The sequence below is a fragment of the Haliotis asinina genome, chromosome 12, assembly GCF_037392515.1.
Source record: "Haliotis asinina isolate JCU_RB_2024 chromosome 12, JCU_Hal_asi_v2, whole genome shotgun sequence".
Taxonomy (NCBI): Eukaryota; Metazoa; Mollusca; class Gastropoda; order Lepetellida; family Haliotidae; genus Haliotis; species Haliotis asinina.
Window position 1 is genome coordinate 26,967,137 of NC_090291.1, and position 20,386 is coordinate 26,987,522.

General features: G+C 38.1%; 3 protein-coding genes across 3 annotated transcripts in view; 1 reads left to right on the forward strand and 2 right to left on the reverse strand.

Annotated features, from left to right (window-relative positions):
* The window catches only part of LOC137257373 (probable phospholipid-transporting ATPase IIB), a 55,117-nt gene extending 51,173 nt beyond the window's left edge, over positions 1–3,944 (reverse strand). The window contains exon 1 of the mRNA XM_067794702.1: positions 3,800–3,944. Coding sequence (XP_067650803.1) covers positions 3,800–3,876 — 77 coding nt within the window. The 5' untranslated portion in view covers positions 3,877–3,944. The remainder of the gene's footprint in view (positions 1–3,799) is intronic.
* Positions 3,945–4,096: 152 nt separating this feature from the next.
* LOC137258688 (uncharacterized) lies at positions 4,097–15,043 on the forward strand. Its single transcript, XM_067796381.1, has 6 exons — positions 4,097–4,251; positions 7,306–7,486; positions 7,686–7,766; positions 8,783–8,972; positions 9,549–9,714; positions 12,024–15,043. The coding sequence occupies exons 1-6, from the start codon at positions 4,231–4,233 to the stop codon at positions 12,237–12,239; spliced, it is 855 nt and encodes a 284-aa protein (XP_067652482.1). The 5' UTR covers positions 4,097–4,230; the 3' UTR covers positions 12,240–15,043.
* On the reverse strand, positions 14,567–20,248 carry LOC137258689 (AFG2-interacting ribosome maturation factor-like). Its single transcript, XM_067796382.1, has 5 exons — positions 19,913–20,248; positions 18,514–18,794; positions 17,770–17,949; positions 17,105–17,220; positions 14,567–15,584 (listed from the first exon to the last, which is right to left on the reverse strand). Exons 2-5 carry the CDS (start codon positions 18,774–18,776, stop codon positions 15,541–15,543), a joined length of 603 nt encoding a protein of 200 aa, XP_067652483.1. The 5' UTR covers positions 18,777–18,794; positions 19,913–20,248; the 3' UTR covers positions 14,567–15,540.
* Positions 20,249–20,386: the final 138 nt, after the last annotated feature.

Sequence of the window (20,386 nt, forward strand, 5' to 3'; positions counted from 1 at the left end):
TAAGTGAGTGATTCTACAATGTTGGGGTGAATTCATTTTATGGAATTTTCGTTCAGAAAGCAAGTTTTCCATTTATCTGAGGTTCTGATAAACAGGGCATGACTGTATAGAAAAGTAGAACAATGAAAGGTTTTAAAAGTTATGCTCTGGAAAGGCATACAAACACCAATTTCAGTCTAAGTCAAACTTGTTGCCATGGAAAAGCTAAAAATATTTTAATCAGAAATAAAAAATTACCAAGAGGCACAGTACACCACTAGACCAAGCTATGTGCAAAGTTTGCTGAAGAAATAATGAACAGATTTTAGAGTTCTGCTCCAGAAGAGAGCACTACTACCAATTTCAGTCTAAGTCAAACTTGTTGCAATAGAGACGCCAAAAATATTGTATTCAGAATTTCAAAACTACCAAAAGACACCAGTACACCACCAGATCTATGTGCCAAGTTTGGTGAATAAACATTGAACAGTTTTAAAAGTTCTGCTCCAGAAGAGAGCACTACCACCAATTTCAGTCAAAGTCAAACATGTTGCCATGGAAACACCAAAAATATTTTACTCAGAATTCCAAAACTACCAAAAGGCACTAGTACGCCACTAGACCTATCTCTGTGTCAAGTTTGGTGAAGTAACAGTGAACTGTTTCAAAGTTCTGCTCCAGAAAAGACAAATGTGCACTGATGGACAGAGAACTTTAATACATTAATAACTAAAATAAAAGTAACATAATCTAAGCATTATATAAAATATCATAACATTTTGTTTCATAATTCATTCATTACAGTTGTGCATAACAGTGCTGCAGCTTCCTATACTTCTCATCCTCTCTTCATAAATGGTCACATCACACATTACAACGAAAACAGTCAGTCCAAGCTGGTAGTGACAGTGGTTTATTCAACTCAGGCAATAAACAGTAGTTAGTTGCCATGGGACATGGTGACCAACTGATGAGTTAGGTATTTGGGCACCTGATCAGAGTATTCACTGTTCCTCACAAATCAATGCCTTACTGAGTGAGACTTGTTACGATCAAACCCAAGCCTTCAATGTGAAGAGCACACACTTCATTCAACCAATAACCACAAGGCCCTTCTACTAACCATAAGCTGGTTCCATTAACTATACACCAGTCCTCGAGTATTCTTGAGTGTAACGATTACTCCAGACATTCCATAAACCTGATAACTGAGCCTGATTATGATCATTTATGGTTGCTAAACTATACATTTTCAATATTGTTCACATGAATTTTGACGAAATTATGACTGATGAACTAAACAAACAAGAGTCATCAGAGGACGACATACGTCCCCCGGCCCCAACATATTTGAAAAGACAAATCATCTGACAGTTACTTGATGTTTTTTTTAGACTAAGTCCTAATCGTTTCCGTGGAAATCATGAAAAATATAAATGCAATATCACTGTAAACAGCAAAAGGCACCACTTCAAGATCTGAATCATATATATGCCAAGATCTACTGACAGATATCAAATGGTTTTCGAGTTGTGCTCCATAAACCAAGCCCATCCCTCCCTTTTGTGCCTAAGTCCACATTGTTTTCATGGAAACCGGGACAAATATAAATGCCAAAAATTTGTAAATAGCAAAAGGCACCACTTTGGGGTCTAGCTCACACAGAAATATATAGAGCGGTTTTTGAGATATGCTCCAGAAATGGAGCCCATCCCTCAATATGAATCGTTTCAATGAAAACCAAGTAAACGTGACAAAAATCTATAAGTAGCAATAGGCACCACTTCAAGATCTATCTCATATATCTGCCAAGATCTACTGACAGACACCATGAAGTTTTCTAGTTGTGCTCTGGAAACAAAGCCCATCACTCCATTTTGAGAATAAGTTCGAATCATTTCCATGGAAACTGGGAAAATGACAACTCACGAAAAAACTATAAATAGCAAAATGTACCACTTTGGGGTGTGCCTCACATATCTGTCAATTTTTGCTGACAGATATTTGAGTTCATCTCTGGAAACAAAGTCACCAATCCCTTTTGAGACTATTGTTTCCATGGAAACCCAGAAAATAATAAATCACCAAAATCTGTAAATAGCAAAAGGCACAACTTTAGGGTCTCTCTGACATATCTGCCACATTTTGCAGAAAGATATGAAGAAGTTTTTTTAGTTCTTCTCCAGAAACTAAGCCTCTATATTGAGGCAAAGAATCTTTTCAATGGAAACTGGAAAAATTGAAAATGACAAAAATCTGCAAATAGCAAAAGGCACCACTTTGTGGTCTGCCTCAAATATCTGCCATGTTTTGCAGAAAGATATCGAGAAGTTTTCAAGTTGTGCTCCGGAAATGAAGCACATCGCTCCATTTTGAGACTAAGTCTGAAACATGTCCATGAAAACTGAGAAAATAATAAATCACAAAAACCTGTAAATAGCAACCACTTCAGGTTCTGAGTGATATATCTACTAGGTTTTACAGAAAAATATAGAGCATTTTCTAGATATGCTCTGGAAACAAAGCCCATTCCTCCCACTAGCCTAAAACCAAAATGTTCCATGGGAAAACAAAAAAAAATAAAAGCAAAAGGCACAACCATAGGTTGACAATTTTATATCTATCAAGTTTAGTCTTAAAATATTGAACGGTTTCTGCATTATGCTCTGGAAACAAAATGGGACGAGGCGTCAACTATATCCTCCCGCATTACATGCTGGGAGGATAAAAATGTAATCCAAAATATAACACATTTTAAACCAATATTATTTCAAACAACCAATTCTATATTATGTCTATTTAAGCCTTCAAAACGAATGTTGGTTGATAATGGATAAATATGTTACATATGTTATATTCAATAAACAAAAAGTCATACTTACTGAAGAACACCATGTGTGTTCAAACAAAAGGCATTAGCAACAGAAATATCAGGGTCAAGCGAAATCTCTATGATGATTGAACAAGCTGTGCTATATGTCAAAATACATCCAGCAATAGCAACCAGTTCTACCACAGTGATATGCTTGTAGTCCTAATTTTAAATACATAGTAAACACTGAACTAACATAACATTACAATGGAATATATTCAGTCTGATATGAGATTCATTCCATATGTAATATATTCTAGCCATTGTATCAAATTCTATCTCAAATTCCAAGCATATACATGATATACTGATCAAGTTTACAGGTCTCCATTCCTTCACATTAAATTGCTGATGGGATAGAATGTAGTATTTGACTGAATGTAACACATGAATAATCTTGTGTCTTATCCCATTGTGAGTTGCTAGGTATTGTTCAGGCCTCCATAGAAATCTGGTAATGAAGTGATTCTGATATCCGGAAATTCCTTTATCAGAAATATTTGACATAAATACAAGCATCCACAAGAGCAAGATTTGATTGTAAGTACACAGACGTTGTGAGAATGTTGTTTGTGCTACAGGTTCCAATAATGAGTGCTGTATGATCAGAACATTTGATTATAATCATGAATCATGAAATGACTGTTGCTAACTACGATGAGATTCCGCTGATAACTGTTAACCATACTGGCATGATAAACAACTACACACTGGTCACCTATTCCGATCTCTGATGTACGTCCACAAATGAGGAGTGAACACAAATTAGCAATCAGAATATTCAGACTATGTTACTGACATGAAAGTAAGAGACTAGGAAGCGGTATGTTACCTTTACTGCTGTCAACATATCCAAGATAGTGAATCATGATTTCACAATCTGCACCTGTGACAATCGATCAGTTACAAATGGTAATAGCTGAATACGTAGCTGACTAATGGACTCACTTTAATTGCGAATATCTGGGTCTTGTGGACACTTTTAGAGACCTTCTAGAGGCACCATAGACTCCACTCAACGACATGTGATTTGGAGTAATTTATCAAGATTGCTTCCTTCTTATTCATTTCCGGAAGTAATGTCACATATACCGCTTAAAACACACGTTATAGCTGGTCAGTTGTCATTCAGCAGACCTAAGAGTCGATTTATATATTGATGTGTATAAGGCAAGCACACATATAACAATATTTTTCAGAGGATCCGAAAAAATATACACGAAATATATGTTTGAGCATGTTTTGTGCGGTCCTTCATCGGGGAACCGGAAGCACAACAGGTGCCTGCTTGACAACAAGACGCCGTTGCATGGAAGAACTCTAGGCTATGAGTGACCTCAAATGACAAGAGCTCAAAGACGTCAATATTTTCTATCATCATGAAAAGCCAGGATACTGAGGTACCGTGGTGAAATCGTCCTACAATCGTTGTGACATTTCATTATTCTCTTACAATCAACCTGAATATTAAAACAAAAATTGTTGCTTGTTCACAGATGTACGAATATTTGACTTTCTCTATTTTCAATGAAGGGCTAAGATTGAAAATGTCCAAACGGCCAACAGAAAGTAAAATGTGCCATAGGTGAAAAAAAAGAATATTATGGGAGAGAATTCCACCGTTAGTTCTTGGATGAATCTCTTTAAACTGGTTAAACTACTGGTTTGTAGCATGCATTTGATATATCCCAGTGTTCGGGGTTTTCGACGGTATAAGACTAAGACAAAAACGTAATTTTTATCTTTAATATCATTTTAAGTTTTGATTTTGCTAATCTTGAGTGATAAAGTTGTATTCGTCTATTTCACAGAAAAGTATCATGTATTTAAAAAAAAAATAGCGTTTATAACATTGTACCTGCGAAACTGCAGTCGCTTGTCACATCCGGGTATTTTTGTATGTGTTTTCGACGGTGAGCCATACTTTTCCCTCTGCACTGCGAGAGAGTGTTTTGATCACGTGGCTTCCTGTTTCATACATAACCTGTCACTAGCAGATGACTGATCTTGTTGAATTTGCTCACTATATTTTGTTATACAGACACTTGATTTTGCATCTGAAGTGGTATTAACAATCGAGGGTAAATAATATTGTTGTTTATTTGCTCTTTTCATAACTTAATTTCTTGATTTCAATTGTCAATAAAGCGTCTCACGACAGGAACTGGGCATCCACCCTACCGATGAAACTGTTTGTGCACTCTGATCGTGCACATACTTCCTCAATATAGTGCTAGCAATGCAATCGTCGAAATCACCGGAACGCCAAATTCAGCTCGCTTTGGGATACTTTAAAATGGTTTTGGAACTTTTTTTTTTTTTTTCACTCGTTTGGTCATTTTCGACTGGACATTCTTTTGACAGTATAGAGATTACTGCCCAGTGCCTACTCCTTCTGTATATAGTACCATGCCGAACCATGTTTTTGGGGTAGTTCTTTTCCTCGTAATTTCTTGTGTAAAGTGAAATGACAGCGCCACCTGTAAACACTGTCTCGTGTGCAGAAGCTTCTGTGACAGTCGGAACACAAGATGGTTGAAATGTTCAGCTTTCACGGAAGTAGAGGCCTAAATTTCTGTCATAGTTCTAAAATTCTACCGTAGAACATAATGCTCTTTGAGAACCTTCATAAATGTGATTATAACTTTTGAAATAACACTCACAACTTGTCAAGCGGACCATCGTCTGATCGAATGAAAAGTCAAACATAAATATCATTTGATTTGAATGGAATGTTGCCGACGTAATGAAAAAAACCATTGAACACAAAATTGGTCATCTCTTATATACTTTTTATTCATGCTGCAGGATTCGTACTAGGCTTGTGACCTCTGGATTCATTTAAAATACTACTGTGATGTTACAATATTCTGCAGACATGACACGTTTTATTGTCCCTGCCATGGCATGCCATTCAGACAAGAAGAATGAATGAGCAAATGAATGAATAACTTACCTGTAAATATGTTTATTTTTATCAATTTTCGCAAAAAAACATTCAAATAATCAAGAAAAAAATTACCAGTTTTGCTTGGCTTTTAATTAAAATGACACGCTGTATTTGTTGATTTCTGTGGAGAAGAATGCATCATATGCACTTCCATACAAGGGCGTTACCCTGCGCAATAACGAGTAACCTGAAAACATGGTACGTCACCTCTAGCGCTCGTGCTTGCGGACAAGATATGATACTGTAAACCAACTAATTTCTGCGACTGCAATTTACTGCGAAGCACGCTACTCAGCCAAGACTGCGAGATTTAATTTTGCGAGTGGTTGTTTTGAAACGACCCCTAAATAAACAGAGATCAAATCTTGCCCATTGTGTTTTCTTTGACTCAAAGGCGCCGATGACACCCGGGATCATTATAAACACAAACCAAATAATACTGCTGATCTCATTTACTCAGTGTCGCTCAGGTTGGATTAAAGCCGGACTGTGTGAGTAGATCGCAATACCATTATCTAACATGTCTAATTGACCCCTATCTTTGTGAGGCATTATCATGCTTGTTGTCACGTGACAGCTGATGGTTATGCAATTAACGGATTAGTGTGGTGTCAACAAGTTTATTGCATTGTCCTGAGACTTGTGTCTGTACTTGAAGAGGTTTACTTGTCACTTATCGCCATTTTGTTGTTGGAAATAAGCATATTTTTCGTACTTATTACTGCGTGATTTTTAACTGCGATTGACTGTCACTCGCAGTTTTCGCAATAATAAGTAGGTCGCAGAATATAGTTGGTTTACAGTATGTACATTGCATTGGAAACCAGCAGACGACAGAACATCTTAACAATAAGTTTAAGAAAGGTGAGGTGATATTTATTCATGGAATTACAGTTTTGATAATTTGCTGATATGCAAGAATGTCCTCTGATCATCTTTGCGTTATTACCCCGAAAACATGTTACATCATGGTATGTCTGGAATTTTTCATGTTGACCTTGAAGTGTAAGTGTGAATAATCTACCCCAACGGTAGATGTTTTCAAAACTTCAAAAGTAATGCTATAAAATGGGATATTTTTTTTGTAGTTTGGGGTTAGTTTTATAAAACTGTTGAATGCACATTTCCAATAGCATTCGATATAATTATGATAGATGGTAGTGTTTCCAATGCATATTATGGTTGGAAATTCCATTTGAATCCAGTTTGGATGTGCAGAGGATATGAATGTTCTTAAACCTGAAGGTAACTTATGAAAGATTCCGAATGTCAAACATTTCAATTTTTGTCAAGTTCTTCATCATGAACATTTAAACATCAGGAATAAACTATAACTAACAAGTGATTGTATGGCATAGCATAACTAAAATTAACAAAACACTGTGTAAAACATTTCCAGTTAATGAGTTATGTGATACACATCAGGAAACAATATTATTATTTAGCGAAAACTGATAGCCATAGCTGTATTATGTGCATGTCAGGTATGTAATGTCTGCTTCAGCTGGAGCAGGATCCCTACCTGTGTACATGTGGACCTTGCAAGAAGTTCTGGCAGGACTCCTTCCATAATGTGTCTTCATCCTTGAACTTTTCACCCCAATGTCGGGCGACAGGGTCATCATTCGCTTCCCATGGTCTCCTCCGTTATGGCGACCGTGTCTTGGTGAAAGGAAAGCACCCAGGTATCATCCAATGCGTATTTTGTCTGTTTTCGTGCATGTCATCAATTACAGAATGTCTTGTTCCAATGTTTGCTGAAGTACTTGTAAAAACTTTCACTGCCTAGATTCACAACCACCTATTAACATTGTTGAAAATCTTTCCACAAAGCATGTATGATATTAGGACAGTCAGTCTCACTGGAACCTGTTTTTGTTTCAGGTTCAGTGCGTTATGTAGGATATGTTGATGACCGTCTCATAGCTCCACGGTTATACGTGGGAGTCAAGCTTGATGACAATGGTAGGATATGACTTGTTGGGCAATAGCTGAGGGATGGATGGGTCATGACTGGTTGAAGGATGGATGGGTTCTAATGTGATATGTGGGTAGGTGACAAGCGGATGGGTGATATATGGATAAGTGATGAGTGGATGCGTGATATGTGGATAGGTGATGAGTGGATGGGTGATATATGGATGGGTGATATGTGGATAGGTGACGACCAGATGGGTGATATATGGATAGGTGATATGTGGATAGGTGACGACCAGATGGGTGATATATGGATAGGTGACGAATGGATGGGTGATATGTGAATAGGTGACAAGTGGATGAGTGATATGTGGATAGGTGATGAGTGGATGGGTGATATGTGGATAATTGATGAGTGGTATGTGGATAAGTTATGAGTGGATGGGTGATATGTGGATAAGTGATGAGTGATATGTGGATAAGTTATGAGTGGATGGGTGATATGTGGATAAGTGATGAGTGATATGTGGATAAGTTATGAGTGGATGGGTGATATGTGGATGAGTGATATGTGGATAAGTGATGAGTGGATAGGTGATGAGTGGATGGGTGATATGTGGATAGGTGATGACCAGATGGGTGATATATGGATAGGTGACGAATGGATGGGTGATATGTGAATAGGTGACAAGTGGATGAGTGATATGTGGATAGGTGATGAGTGGATGGGTGATATGTGGATAATTGATGAGTGGTATGTGGATAAGTTATGAGTGGATGGGTGATATGTGGATAAGTGATGAGTGGATAGGTGACAAGTGGATAGGTGATATGTGGATAAGTTATGAGTGGATGGGTGATATGTGGATAAGTGATGAGTGGATAGGTGACAAGAGGATAGGTGATATGTGGATGAGTGATTAGTGGATGGGTGATATGTGAATAGGTGAATAATGGAGTGAAGATATTGAAAGGGTTATGAGTATTTGATGTGATAATGGTCAACATGAAGACATGCCACAAAGTTGTTCTTCAAGTGTGGTGTATGACTGTTCTGATTCCAGTCAACTCCGTTCACAATGGTATGTACATGGGCAAGAGATACTTCACATGCCCTCTGGGTCATGGTGCAATGGTCAAGCTGTCAGATGTGCGACCCCTTGCCCAGGTCTCCCCCCGTCCCCCGCTCAAGGGCAACACCATGTTTCCCAGCTTCAAGGAGGTGTGCAAGAGAAGAAAAGAAAGAGAAGATAAGTAAGGAAATAATAAAACACGAACTGTAAAGTGTGAATACCCTGTGTTCTCCTCAGTGCAAGGGAGACAAAGCAGCTAAATTTGTTAGGGGAAGTTGCAATGATGTTAAGTTTGGATTTGTTCATCATTTTTCAGTTAAGTGGATGCAGTGTAGGCTGGTTGGTATGAAATTGAGCTTCCAGGTTTTGTTCTTTTTGGATACACTCAAAGACTGTTGTGTCAGAGTTAAAGGACCTACAAAAATTCTTCTTAGATATCGAAAGTTTAACACAACCAAATAATTTCATCTTGAGACAGCCGTAACTTTGACACATGTCAGATGACCTTATAATCAGTTTCGGGTTTGTGTAATGTTTTTCCCATTAATATGAATTTTAAAGGTGTATGTTTTATTGTCTTCTGCTCAAGCATGACAGAGCATGTGATCATGTCATTTCTTTCTTAATATATATTTATCAAAATGCACAAAAACGTATATTTTGAAAACTGACGATTCTTTTCTAAGGCAGATTTCTGTATGCCATATGAAATGCAAACTTCCTATATTTGTCTTCCGTCTTATGTGTTATTCGACAGGCTTGCAAAGCTGTATGCAGAGGCTGAACAACCCAAGAGTTTCTCTGGACGGGCTGCACCAAAACCACCATCCATCAAACCACGCCTTACAAGAACCTGTGACCTTCGCATGTCATCGGCGCCTCCCGTCTACTCAACAGGGGACCCTCATGATATAGCTGTCAAGGTGACATACTTTCATTATCCCACAGCATGTAATGCAGGGGGATAGAGTCGATGCCCCGTCCATCCGTCCGTCCGTCCGTAATCAATTTGTTTCCGGAGCATAACTCAGAAACCGTTTAATATTTTTAGACCAAACTTGATAAATATATAGTTGTGCCTTTTGCTTTTTACAGAGTTTGGGCATTTTTCTTTTTTTTTTGTTTTTCCATGGAACATTTTGGTGTTAGTCTAGTGGTGGGGCGGGCTTCGTTTCCAGAGCAGAACTCAAAAACCATTCAATATTGTTCTGCAAAGCTTGGTAGATATGTGTGGCAGGCCCTAAAGTGGTGCCTTTTGGTATTTATAGGTTTTTGTGATTTATTTTTTTCAGGGTTTCCATGGAAATGTTTCCAAAATGAAGGGATGTGCTTCGTTTCCGGAGCATAACTCAAAATCTGTTCGATATTTTTCTGCAAAACTTGGTAGATGTACCAATCAGAAGCTGCAATGGCGTCTTTTGCTAGTTACAGATTATTGTGACTTCTTAGTTTCTCAGTTTCCGCGGAAACGATTCAGACTTTGTCTCAAAAGTGAGAGGTGTGTTTCGTTCCCAGAGCAGAACTCAAAAACTTCTTAATATCTGACAGTGTTACTTGGTAGATATGTGTGGCAGACCCCAAAGTGGTGCCTATTGCTATTTACATGTTTTTCTGATTTATTATTTTCCCCGTTTCTCTGGAAACGTTTCGGACTTAGTCTCAAAATGGAGGGATGGGCTTCGTTTCCAGAGCAGAACTCAAAAACCATTCAATATTTTTCTGCAAAACTTGGTAGATACATCAATTGGAACCTAAAGTGGTGCCTTTTGCTAGTTACAGGGTTTTTTTGTGATTTATCATTTTATTGGTTTCCATGGAACTCTAAAACTTCTTAATATCTGGCAGTGTTACTTGGTAGATATGTGTCGCAGACCCCAAAGTGGTGCCTTTTGCTATTTACAGGTTTTTGTGAAGTGTTATTTTATCGGTTCCATGAACATGTTGCTGACTTCGTTTCCGGAGCACAGCTCGAAAGCCATTTCATATCTTTCAAAAGGTCTAAGCAGATATACGAGACAGATCTTGAAATGGTGACTTTTTCTGATTGCAGATATATGGCATTTATATTTTTCATGAATTCCATGGAAACAATTCAGACATGGTCTAAAAACAATAAGTAACTGTGAGATGATTTGTCCTTTCAAACATGTGGGGGCCGGGGGGATATGTCATCTTCTGATGACTCTTGTTCATAAATGTTTTCAACACAAAGACTACATGGATTTTTAAGGTAATCATCCGGAACTCCCAAATTTGGCATCAGTACACTTGGATTAGATAGAAAATCATAAAAATATGGAGAGGAAAACTTTTGTGACCTTTGTGTGAATATCAGTTTAAATGAATACATGAATTCTATTTGCGAGAGAAAGCAGTGTTTGAAGGCAGAATTGTAATGTACTAATGGAACTGCTGAAATCTGACTGGTTTCCAAAACAGACTTTTTTGGGATATGGCCTTGAGCACTGGTGCAGTGGTGCATAGCACGTTTTCACTATACAGTCTTGTGATACTTCCTTAAATGTGTACACAGATTGTTGTGTTTTTCTTATGACTTTGCTTAAATAATACATTTTTCTCAAAGAACTTTGAAACAATAACAGAAATGTTTAGAAAGAACATATTGTATGTGTCTGTGTCTGCAGCGTCTTATCTGTAGCCAGGTTTTTAAACTAACACCACCTGCTTCCTTTGAACTGAAGAATCACTCTCTTGACAATATTCAGTAATTTGACAAAATTTATTGACTAAATAAACCTGGTTCTCTGGGTATTGGAATTGTATGATACTGCTCTGATTAACATCAGTTACTTCAGTGAAGGGCCAGTATTCCTGGATCTTGCACAGTGTAGAAACAGAGTTGTGACACTGACGAACATTTAAACAAGAGAACACTTAAATCAGTGTCAAGCCATGCTGTCAGATTCTAATACAGTTATACATGCACCAGGTCTATTAGCAAGTAAGTTAAGAATGCAAACCCTGTACAAAACCTACTGTCTTGTTGCTTCACTTACCCCAAGTCTCTTAGAAAAACATTGGTCTTGTTTCTTAACAATTAAGGGAGTAGACCTTCCTCCTTCACTTCAAATTGGAAGATACTTTAACAGACTCCAGCTTCTGTCATACAAGTGAGGTCTTGTATACTTCCCTTTTACTCTAAAATGCAATGTCTTATTGACTGCTCCCAACACACTTGTAAAGGTACTTAAAGATATCTATTCATTCTCAGGATGAGAAACGGAAGAAGGAGAAACAGGACCTCTGCCTCCAACAGGCCAACTTGTTGAGTCAAGAGGAACTTCAGATGAAACAGTGGCAGCAGCTATTTGGGGGCAAGAAGGATGGACACAAGATGGCCTCCACTCTACAGAAACTCCACCAGGCATATGAGAAGGGCCTGCATATGGCCCACAGGAAGTCATCTACCAGTAGCACAGACTCATAATCATGTTTTTTTTTCATTCTCAGTACATGCTGCATTTAACAAAATAGTTTGGGTGCTGTTAAATGAGTGCTCACTCAGCAGTATTCAAGCTAAATGGTAGCAGTCTGTCAATAATCCGGTATAACAAAATATAACATTTGAAATGTAAAGTCAGTACATTGCCATGAGAGGCCATGAGGATCTTGGCTAGAATTGGTATTCAACCCATTAGTCCAGTGAAATTAATGGAAAAAATACAGGTACAGAAATGGTTTTGTATTTATATCATTTACAGTGGTTTGTGAACAATATATAAAAAGTGCTCCCTTGGATGTTGATTGTAAGTGGCTTTCAAGGGAGAAAACTATGAAAAATGTTTTAAAAATACGTGCAGAACATGGTAAAAAATATTGAAAAACAGACAACTGAAGTGTACAGAATGGTGAATAATGAAAATTAGAATTGAAAAAAATTATGACATGAGGTTTGAACTTGGATTTTTGACACTCCTGCCAACGGAAAACGAGAAAATGAGAGTGATCTCCCCTTTGTTTACAGTCGATCAAAGTGACAGAATGGAAAGAAATGTCTTTTGTTGTAGTCTAACTAGACGAGGGTATTGTTAGCCTAATAGAAAGAAAGGATTAAAAAGGCAGCTAAAAGCTACAATAAAGAGTGAAAATGATGTGGACTGAGGTAATTGAAAGCTATATTGCTGCACCAAGGTTATAAATGGGACATTCTGAATCAAGCCATTCAGGTTTAATAGATCCTGAAGAAACATATGCCAAAAGTAAAATATAACACTTACATTTTCTGTGCTATCAATTCTAAAACAATTTCCAAAGGTGACTGAAGAATGTTTTTTATCTTTAACTGGCAACTACATACATTCTGAGCAGAATTGAGTTATATCGCATTCATGCCAATGATCAAACGTACCTTCCAATACATACAAGCTGTATACACACTACATACACTCACACATGCACGCACTCACACTCAAAAGACAGACATTGAACAGCTTCTCCATACTAATATCGGATAGTTCTCCACTCATATAACTTTGTTTACGCTAAAAAGAGGAACTAAATTGCATGATCATGAAGTTTATTTTATCCTTGAAAACAGAAAATGTGCTCTGAAGACTGTTTTATCTATGGTTTTGTTCACATTATATGACTTTTCCACCCAATATATTGGTAGTTTCTTGTGTCCTCTTTGAAAAGATACATTTTAAAGTACATTTGAGTCTCAATATAGGACCTTTTAGTGCACATTATTTATTACTTAAACACGTTGAAAACACTCAAATCATTTCTGTATCAATTTTCTTGAGGTTTTGTCACATTTTGACTGGGCTACATGTGGTGATTTGCAGGATCAGGTCAGGACTGGTTCAGACTTGATTATTAATTGAGCTATCTATCAACAACTGTAATATTGCAGAGTGCAGCATTAAACAACAGACACCATAGCAAATAAACACCTGGAGATGTGGACAGCACATGGCAAAATGATGCTGTCCCATATGCCAGCTGCTCATGAAGTGATGGAACAACTTCAGTGCCCGAAATAGGGGATCATTTGGTTTCCACAGTGAAATGTGACTTAGTGTGTTACAACTATTTATCTCCCGTTGCCATTCAAAATATTGCTTTGATCGTCTGCTGTTGAAGATCATTGCAATTAATAAGATATGAGATGTTCATTCTTGATGTTTTGATTGGAAGTGCCTTATCAAGTGTTGTTTGTCCTGGCATTATTGTAGTTGGTGTTCCTCTTGACACTGTACATACACTGTTAAGTTAATCTAACACAAAAATGTTCTGCTTGACTGTGAGATTTGTTTCTATTGCCAAAACATTTGTACATCTACTGACACATATTCTTCCACTGTTCTAGTGTCTTTACAATGTCCAATACCAGGTGAAAGTGGGGGTATGGCCAGGTGTGTATATTCCCCACATTATTGTACCTGTTGTTTGTGTTAACAAACTTGTTTGTGTCTTAATTACATAATTATATGTAATACCCAATATTCCATACATGGATGATTCAGTTAGCGCTAGAATCTTCTATCTTCCCATGGAAGTTGTAGTTCAGGTTTTCACTTCAGAAATGCCTACTATCCAGAAACCGTCTTTCAACATGTATAGAGACAGAGGGTATGCTGGTTTAATTTGAGGAAGTTAGAAATGAGAGATAACGTACATCTATATCGAGTACCCAGCAAGTTTATATCCATTGTACACAAAATGATGTGTCCATGAAATGTATTCTTGACTGTATGTTGTGTCTATGCACTGGCAAAGATTATGTTTTGGAAACATCACAGAACATGAACACAGGATCATGTGACTGTGCAACAGTCATTTTAATGTAGTGGTATACATGTACATGTTTCCATGGTTACGTCATTCAATAAGAACACTACATTCTGTACACATTTAACAGTACAGCAGCCAGGCCTTGATGAGTTTCTGTCACTGTAGAATACATAGTGCCCATGATGTAGGTCAACACCTATATTATAGATTTGTTGGTGCTTGTCTTCTCTGGTCTTCCAGTCTGGTGAGTGCCACACTGTCCACCAGTACATAATTATGTTATTTAGTTACTGACAGGAATACATACATGTATCATGATGTCTCCATTTCACCATGTTTTGCATTTGAGTGAGTGCAGTGACTATTTTGACACTATATTGTCTAAAGTTTCACATTCTGTTGAACAGGGTTTGCTGTTATTCTTCTGAGTGTCATAATACTATTGAAGCTTTTTGTAAGCTGTTATAAATTGAATTAAATCACTCCCCTACTATCTGTACTTGTTGGAAGATCTAGTGATATGTACTGTGTTTGATAATCTTGTCAAAGCTGGTGATAATGGCTGAATGTAAGATGCCAACCACAATGATGTAGAGACTTCACTGTCAGTCTTAAGTTTGCCTGGTCTACCTCTCATCAGCAGCATATTCTGAGTATCCTCCAGTTGTGGTTGGTATGTCCACTAGTTCCTTACCATGGCAAACACTGGCAGTGTTACCAGGTGCTCCCTGAGGTGCTCCACGTGAGATATCAGGTTGACAGTGTTACCAGGTGCTGCCTGAGCTGCTCCATGTGAGAGTTCATGTTGGCAGTGTTACCACATGCTCCCTGAGGTGCCCCATGTGGGAGATCAGGTTGACAGTGTTACCAGGTGCACTCTGAGGTACTCCATGTGAGAGTCCATGTGGATACACAATGTAGGAGTCCATTTTGGTTGTTACCAGGTGCTGCCCTAATGCTAATGTGCTGAAGGCAATATTTTAGGCACTGTATCAAAGCCTCTCTTGTACAAAGAATGTCAGATGACAGAGAAAATCTGAAAACGAAAGTGAGTTAGTGAATTAATTGAATGTTCATCAGTATGTCCTGACAAAGATATTACATATAGGTAGGTATCAACCTGATCATGGTATCCTGTACATATATTCCACACATAAAACAACTGATAAATACATTCGATTGATAATTCAAGTAGTCATCCCTGGTTACACATTGAAGGTGATGAAACTTACATTGCTATCAGATAAAAGGATTGCTTTTCATTTCCGTTTAACCCAAGATTTTTTTAAAAAGCATGTGGGTGTCCTTTTAGGGCAATCATCATGATCATAATTCGTAGCAGATAGACAGAATCCCATGCCACCTCCAAAACCCTCCCACTTTTACAGCAGGTCAAAACACGGATGGCTAAGACAAATTGTGGAAAGGCCAAGGCAACTCTAGATCACAATTCTCTAGTAGCAAAACATTTTCATCAGGGTTTCAGATTTATCACAATGCAACTGACATACATGAATTTTCCAAAATCACTGACAATACATTCACTGTATCTAGCCCCCATTAAAACTACTGAACTCTACAGAGACTCCAAATAGTCCTCACTCTGAATCTAGTCCCTTTTACACCACTAAACCCTTACACAGACTCAAAATAGTACTACACCCTGAATCTAGACCCCCTTAAAACCACAGACCCGTACACAGACTCCCACTAGTGCTACACCCTGAATCTAGACCCCTTTACACCACAGACCCTTACACAGACTCCCAATAGTACTACACCCTGAATCTAGACCCCTTTACACCACTGACCCTTACACAGACTCCCAATAGTACTACACCCTGAATCTAGACCACTTTATACCACTGACCCTTACACAGACTCCCAATAGTACTACACCCTGAATCTGGACCCCTTTACACCACTGACCCTTACAGACACCCTGAATCTAGTCTGCCTTTACGCCACAGACCCTTACACAGACTCCCAATAGTACTACACCCTGAAACTAGCGCGGCTTTACACCACAGCCCTTTACACAGACTCCTAAAAGTACCACACCCTGAATCTAGTCCCCTTTTACACCAGAGTGAGTGAGTGAGTTTAGTTTTACACACACTAAGCAATATTCCAGCTATATGGCGGCAGTCTGTAAACAATCAATCTGCGCAACTGGGAACCGATGACATGTGTCAACCAAGTCAGCAAGCCTGACCATCCAATCCCGTTAGTTGCCTCCTACAACGGGCATAGTTGCCTTTCATGGCAAGCATGAGTTACTGAAGGCCTATTCTACCCGTGACCTTAACGGGTTCTTCACACCAGAGTCCCTACACAGACTCCCAATAGTACTACATCCTGAATCTAGCCCCATTTACACCAGGTACACCTTCAGTGTATAGTGTCATACAGTATTTACAACTAATGCATAAAAAGTTCATTATGAATCATTATTACCTGCCCCAGGACAACCTTCATCACAAAAGTCAATAGCACTATTTGTGGTGTATTTGTCATAAATAATATGTTGCTACACATGTGATGCATCTATCTAACCTCTGAGGTTTTGTAGAGTGTCTTTGTCCACTGATGACCATGTTTGTGCCAAGGTATCCGACCTTAGAGTCTTCTCTTCCGACAACTGTTCTATCCAATGCATCTTCATAATATATCTTTTCATAAGGAAACTAAACAGTCATGGCAATATCTGCCTTCACCAAGCACTCCACCCTAAGCATAGTAAATCATGCATTAACATCACACACTGATCCAATACTTGACCAGAAACTAACTTCCATTAATGATATATAGTGTGAGATATTTAAACTGCTGTTTGACCTGCATGAAAAGGATCGTGTTAGCTGGATCGAGAGTGCTTGAAAAAAGTGACTGAAAGTAACTAATCCTACAGTGGGGCATGATGACATACACACAACAGAAGACACAGGTCAGGCCTACCTGGGCCTAGAATTTCAAAGCTCTCTCAGTGCTTCATAAGTTAATGTTAATGAATGGCACTTACGATTAGGTGCCTGACTCTGAGGGTGCGGGTTCGATTCCCGGATGGGACTCAACCAATAAAAAGTACTAGAATCTGTACTTTACTAAGAAAGTGAAATCCCAAATATGACATATGTTGCTAAGAGAGCTTCGAAACTCTAGGCCCTAATTTTCAGTTAATCTCCTCTGACAACAGACACACATGCTGAGACAAAGGATACAAGTCAAAGAGTAAAGAATCTGAATCAACCAGTATTTCCAACATGGCAGACACTGACGGCCATGTTGCTGTCGACTCTGTTATCTTATGCACATCAAGTTCACTGGAATGTCTCTTGTACAGTTTCACACACTGGTCATGATGTCTGCAGAACTTATCTTGTTCTTCTTTCACAGCACTTCTGAAAATGGACATGTAACAGGCCTTAAGTTGTGAACTTTGATACATATCATGCCAGTGATGAGACTCTAAAGACAACAAACATATGGCTACAGATTCCAAGGAAGATGAAACATCAGCTTCCTATATGACAAATCCAAACAGATTTCCTTTGTTGCTTTTCCCTCCCCTGCCATTACACCCGAGATCTCAAGGGCATTTCTCGGTAACTTAATAAATAATGACTGTACAGGTGGTATACTTTTCAGTAATAAACATTCAAAATGAAATCTAAAGCATTATTCATTTGAGTACATCAGTTTTTAAAATATGACATACATGAATATCCAGAAATCCACCCATACTGAAAATACAACCATGACATATATCATTATATCCTATCTGAGAGAAGAGTAGACAATATACTGGCAGATTCAGGTGAGCATGCAGGATGTGCACACTCATGTTCCTTCAGACACCATTCATGTAAGATAGTGACCAGTCACTGGTTTACTCTGGTATTATGTGCACCGCTAAATTTTCAAAAGCCTGAAAGTGACCGTACACAATGTAAATGATAACTTACAGCTTGTCATGTAGATTGACTATCTTACTATCCAACTCTGACATAATCTTGTAGAGAAGCCTCTCCTGGACATCTGGTAATACCTTCCCCACTGGGAGTGCTTCAACAGTCAGGCCTTTACAGTCACAGTACTGCTCACACAGGTTAGCTATCACAGCAACCGTACCAGCACAGTCAGCAAGTGTCTTCTCCCAGAGACAGACAGCTGATTCCAGAACTTTGAATGTTTTCTGAAGCTGTTTTTGTAGACTTAGTTCACCCATTACTTGTCAAGTGTTGATCTAGAAAAAAAATTAGTCTGTAAAGAACCTCTACAAATATGACCTAACAGTTTGTGTGAACACAGAATTGTAAATGTGACATACAGCTGCAAAAACTTTACATCCAGAAAAATTACCCAAATGTTCATTGTCCTTCAACTGTTGTGTTGTGATACTTAAACTACAATATGTTACTGTTATTTACTTCTATACCTCACTACGATATGAGCCACAAATAACTGTCTGAGATATAACATTATAGTGGTAAGAAATAAACAAAATACAGCTAATATTATTGTTTACTAAACCGGAAATATCCACTGTTAGTTTCTCGACAGACGAAACAAGGTGTCAGGTCTTTCATATTTGATTATCTGATTTGCAAGTTGCAATTCAATCACAAATGAATATGCAATCTTCTAACAGCGAATATAAGTCAGCGATGCACTGATCCGCCTTTTAGTGAGTGATTTTAGTTTTACGCCGCACTCAGCAATATTCCAGTTATATGGCGGCTGTCTGCAAATAAACAAGTCTGGACCAGACAATCCAGTTATCAACAATATGAGCATCGATCTGCCCAATTGGGAACCGACATGTGTCAACCAAGTCAGCGAGCCTGACCACCCGATCCCACATGTCGCCTCTTACGACAAGCATAGTCGCCTTTTATGGCAAGCATGGGTTGCTGAAGGCCTGTTCTATGAGATGTTTTATCCGTCGGAAAACATAAATGTAATGTTTCCACCAATGATGTTGGCTGAGTGATGCAACAGTAAACCAAGAAACGGGATGTAACGGAGTAGTTTATCGTAGCAGGCTGTGCAAGACAATGACAAATAACATGCACCATGAGATCATTTTCATTATGACATAGTACAAAAGTGTTCCATTACGAGGGGGCAGACAAGAATGACACAGTGATGCCAAGGCATTGTGACTCAATGCAAAAAGAGCATATTATTTTCTGACCAAGTACTGTCAGTGCCATTGTTCTTTCACAGAAGCATGTTAGAATATAAATTATTACTCACTATTTACTCATTAATAAAAATATATTACAAGAAATAATAAATATTACTGTAATCAAATATACAAAATATACATTAGTTTGTATGGCATAATGTTCTTCTCTTTACCTATGGCCCTTCTGACTTAAGTCTATGGCCCTTTCGACTTTTTCAATTTTGCCCCTTTGTTCTTTTGACTACAACCACTTGTACACTATTTTAACTTCATCCTTCCACTATCTTGTAAAATTGGTTTAGGCCATGGCTTCGTAATATTCTGGAGTTCAACATCTTCTGCAGTTTTGTTTTTTCTCTTTTTTTTTTTTTTTTTTTTTGCAATCATGATATTGTCTTGTTTGGTCCAATGATCGTTGTATCTGCTGAACCAGATGCCAATAATGTGTCCAGTCCAATCATTCTTTGAACGCCATGCAGCATGCACTGTCTGTTTGCCAGAAAGGAGTAGTATGTGTCGTAAAATAGATGAACACGACGTGGCATAGCTTTAAAAGAATTATTTTATTTACAATTTACATGTACTAGAATTTCATCTGCCTTGTGATTGCGTACAGCTCGAACTGGAGAATGAAATACGAAAATGTG

What these genes read in the sequence shown, in the direction of transcription:
- LOC137258688 (XM_067796381.1), top strand. Translation starts at nt 4,231, where the DNA reads ATGAAAAGCCAGGATACTGAG. An exon ending in GGTGAAAGGAAAGCACCCAG is followed by an intron (nt 7,487 to 7,685) that starts GTATCATCCAAT and finishes TTTTTGTTTCAG; the next exon opens with GTTCAGTGCGTTATGTAGGA. An exon ending in AGTCAAGCTTGATGACAATG is followed by an intron (nt 7,767 to 8,782) that starts GTAGGATATGAC and finishes TTCTGATTCCAG; the next exon opens with TCAACTCCGTTCACAATGGT.
- LOC137258689 (XM_067796382.1), bottom strand. Translation starts at nt 18,776, where the DNA reads ATGGGTGAACTAAGTCTACAAAAACAGCTTCAGAAAACATTCAAAGTT. An exon ending in GTCAATCTACATGACAAGCT is followed by an intron (nt 17,950 to 18,513) that starts GTAAGTTATCAT and finishes GTCCATTTTCAG; the next exon opens with AAGTGCTGTGAAAGAAGAAC. An exon ending in CACTCTACAAAACCTCAGAG is followed by an intron (nt 15,585 to 17,104) that starts GTTAGATAGATG and finishes TTTCGTTTTCAG; the next exon opens with ATTTTCTCTGTCATCTGACA.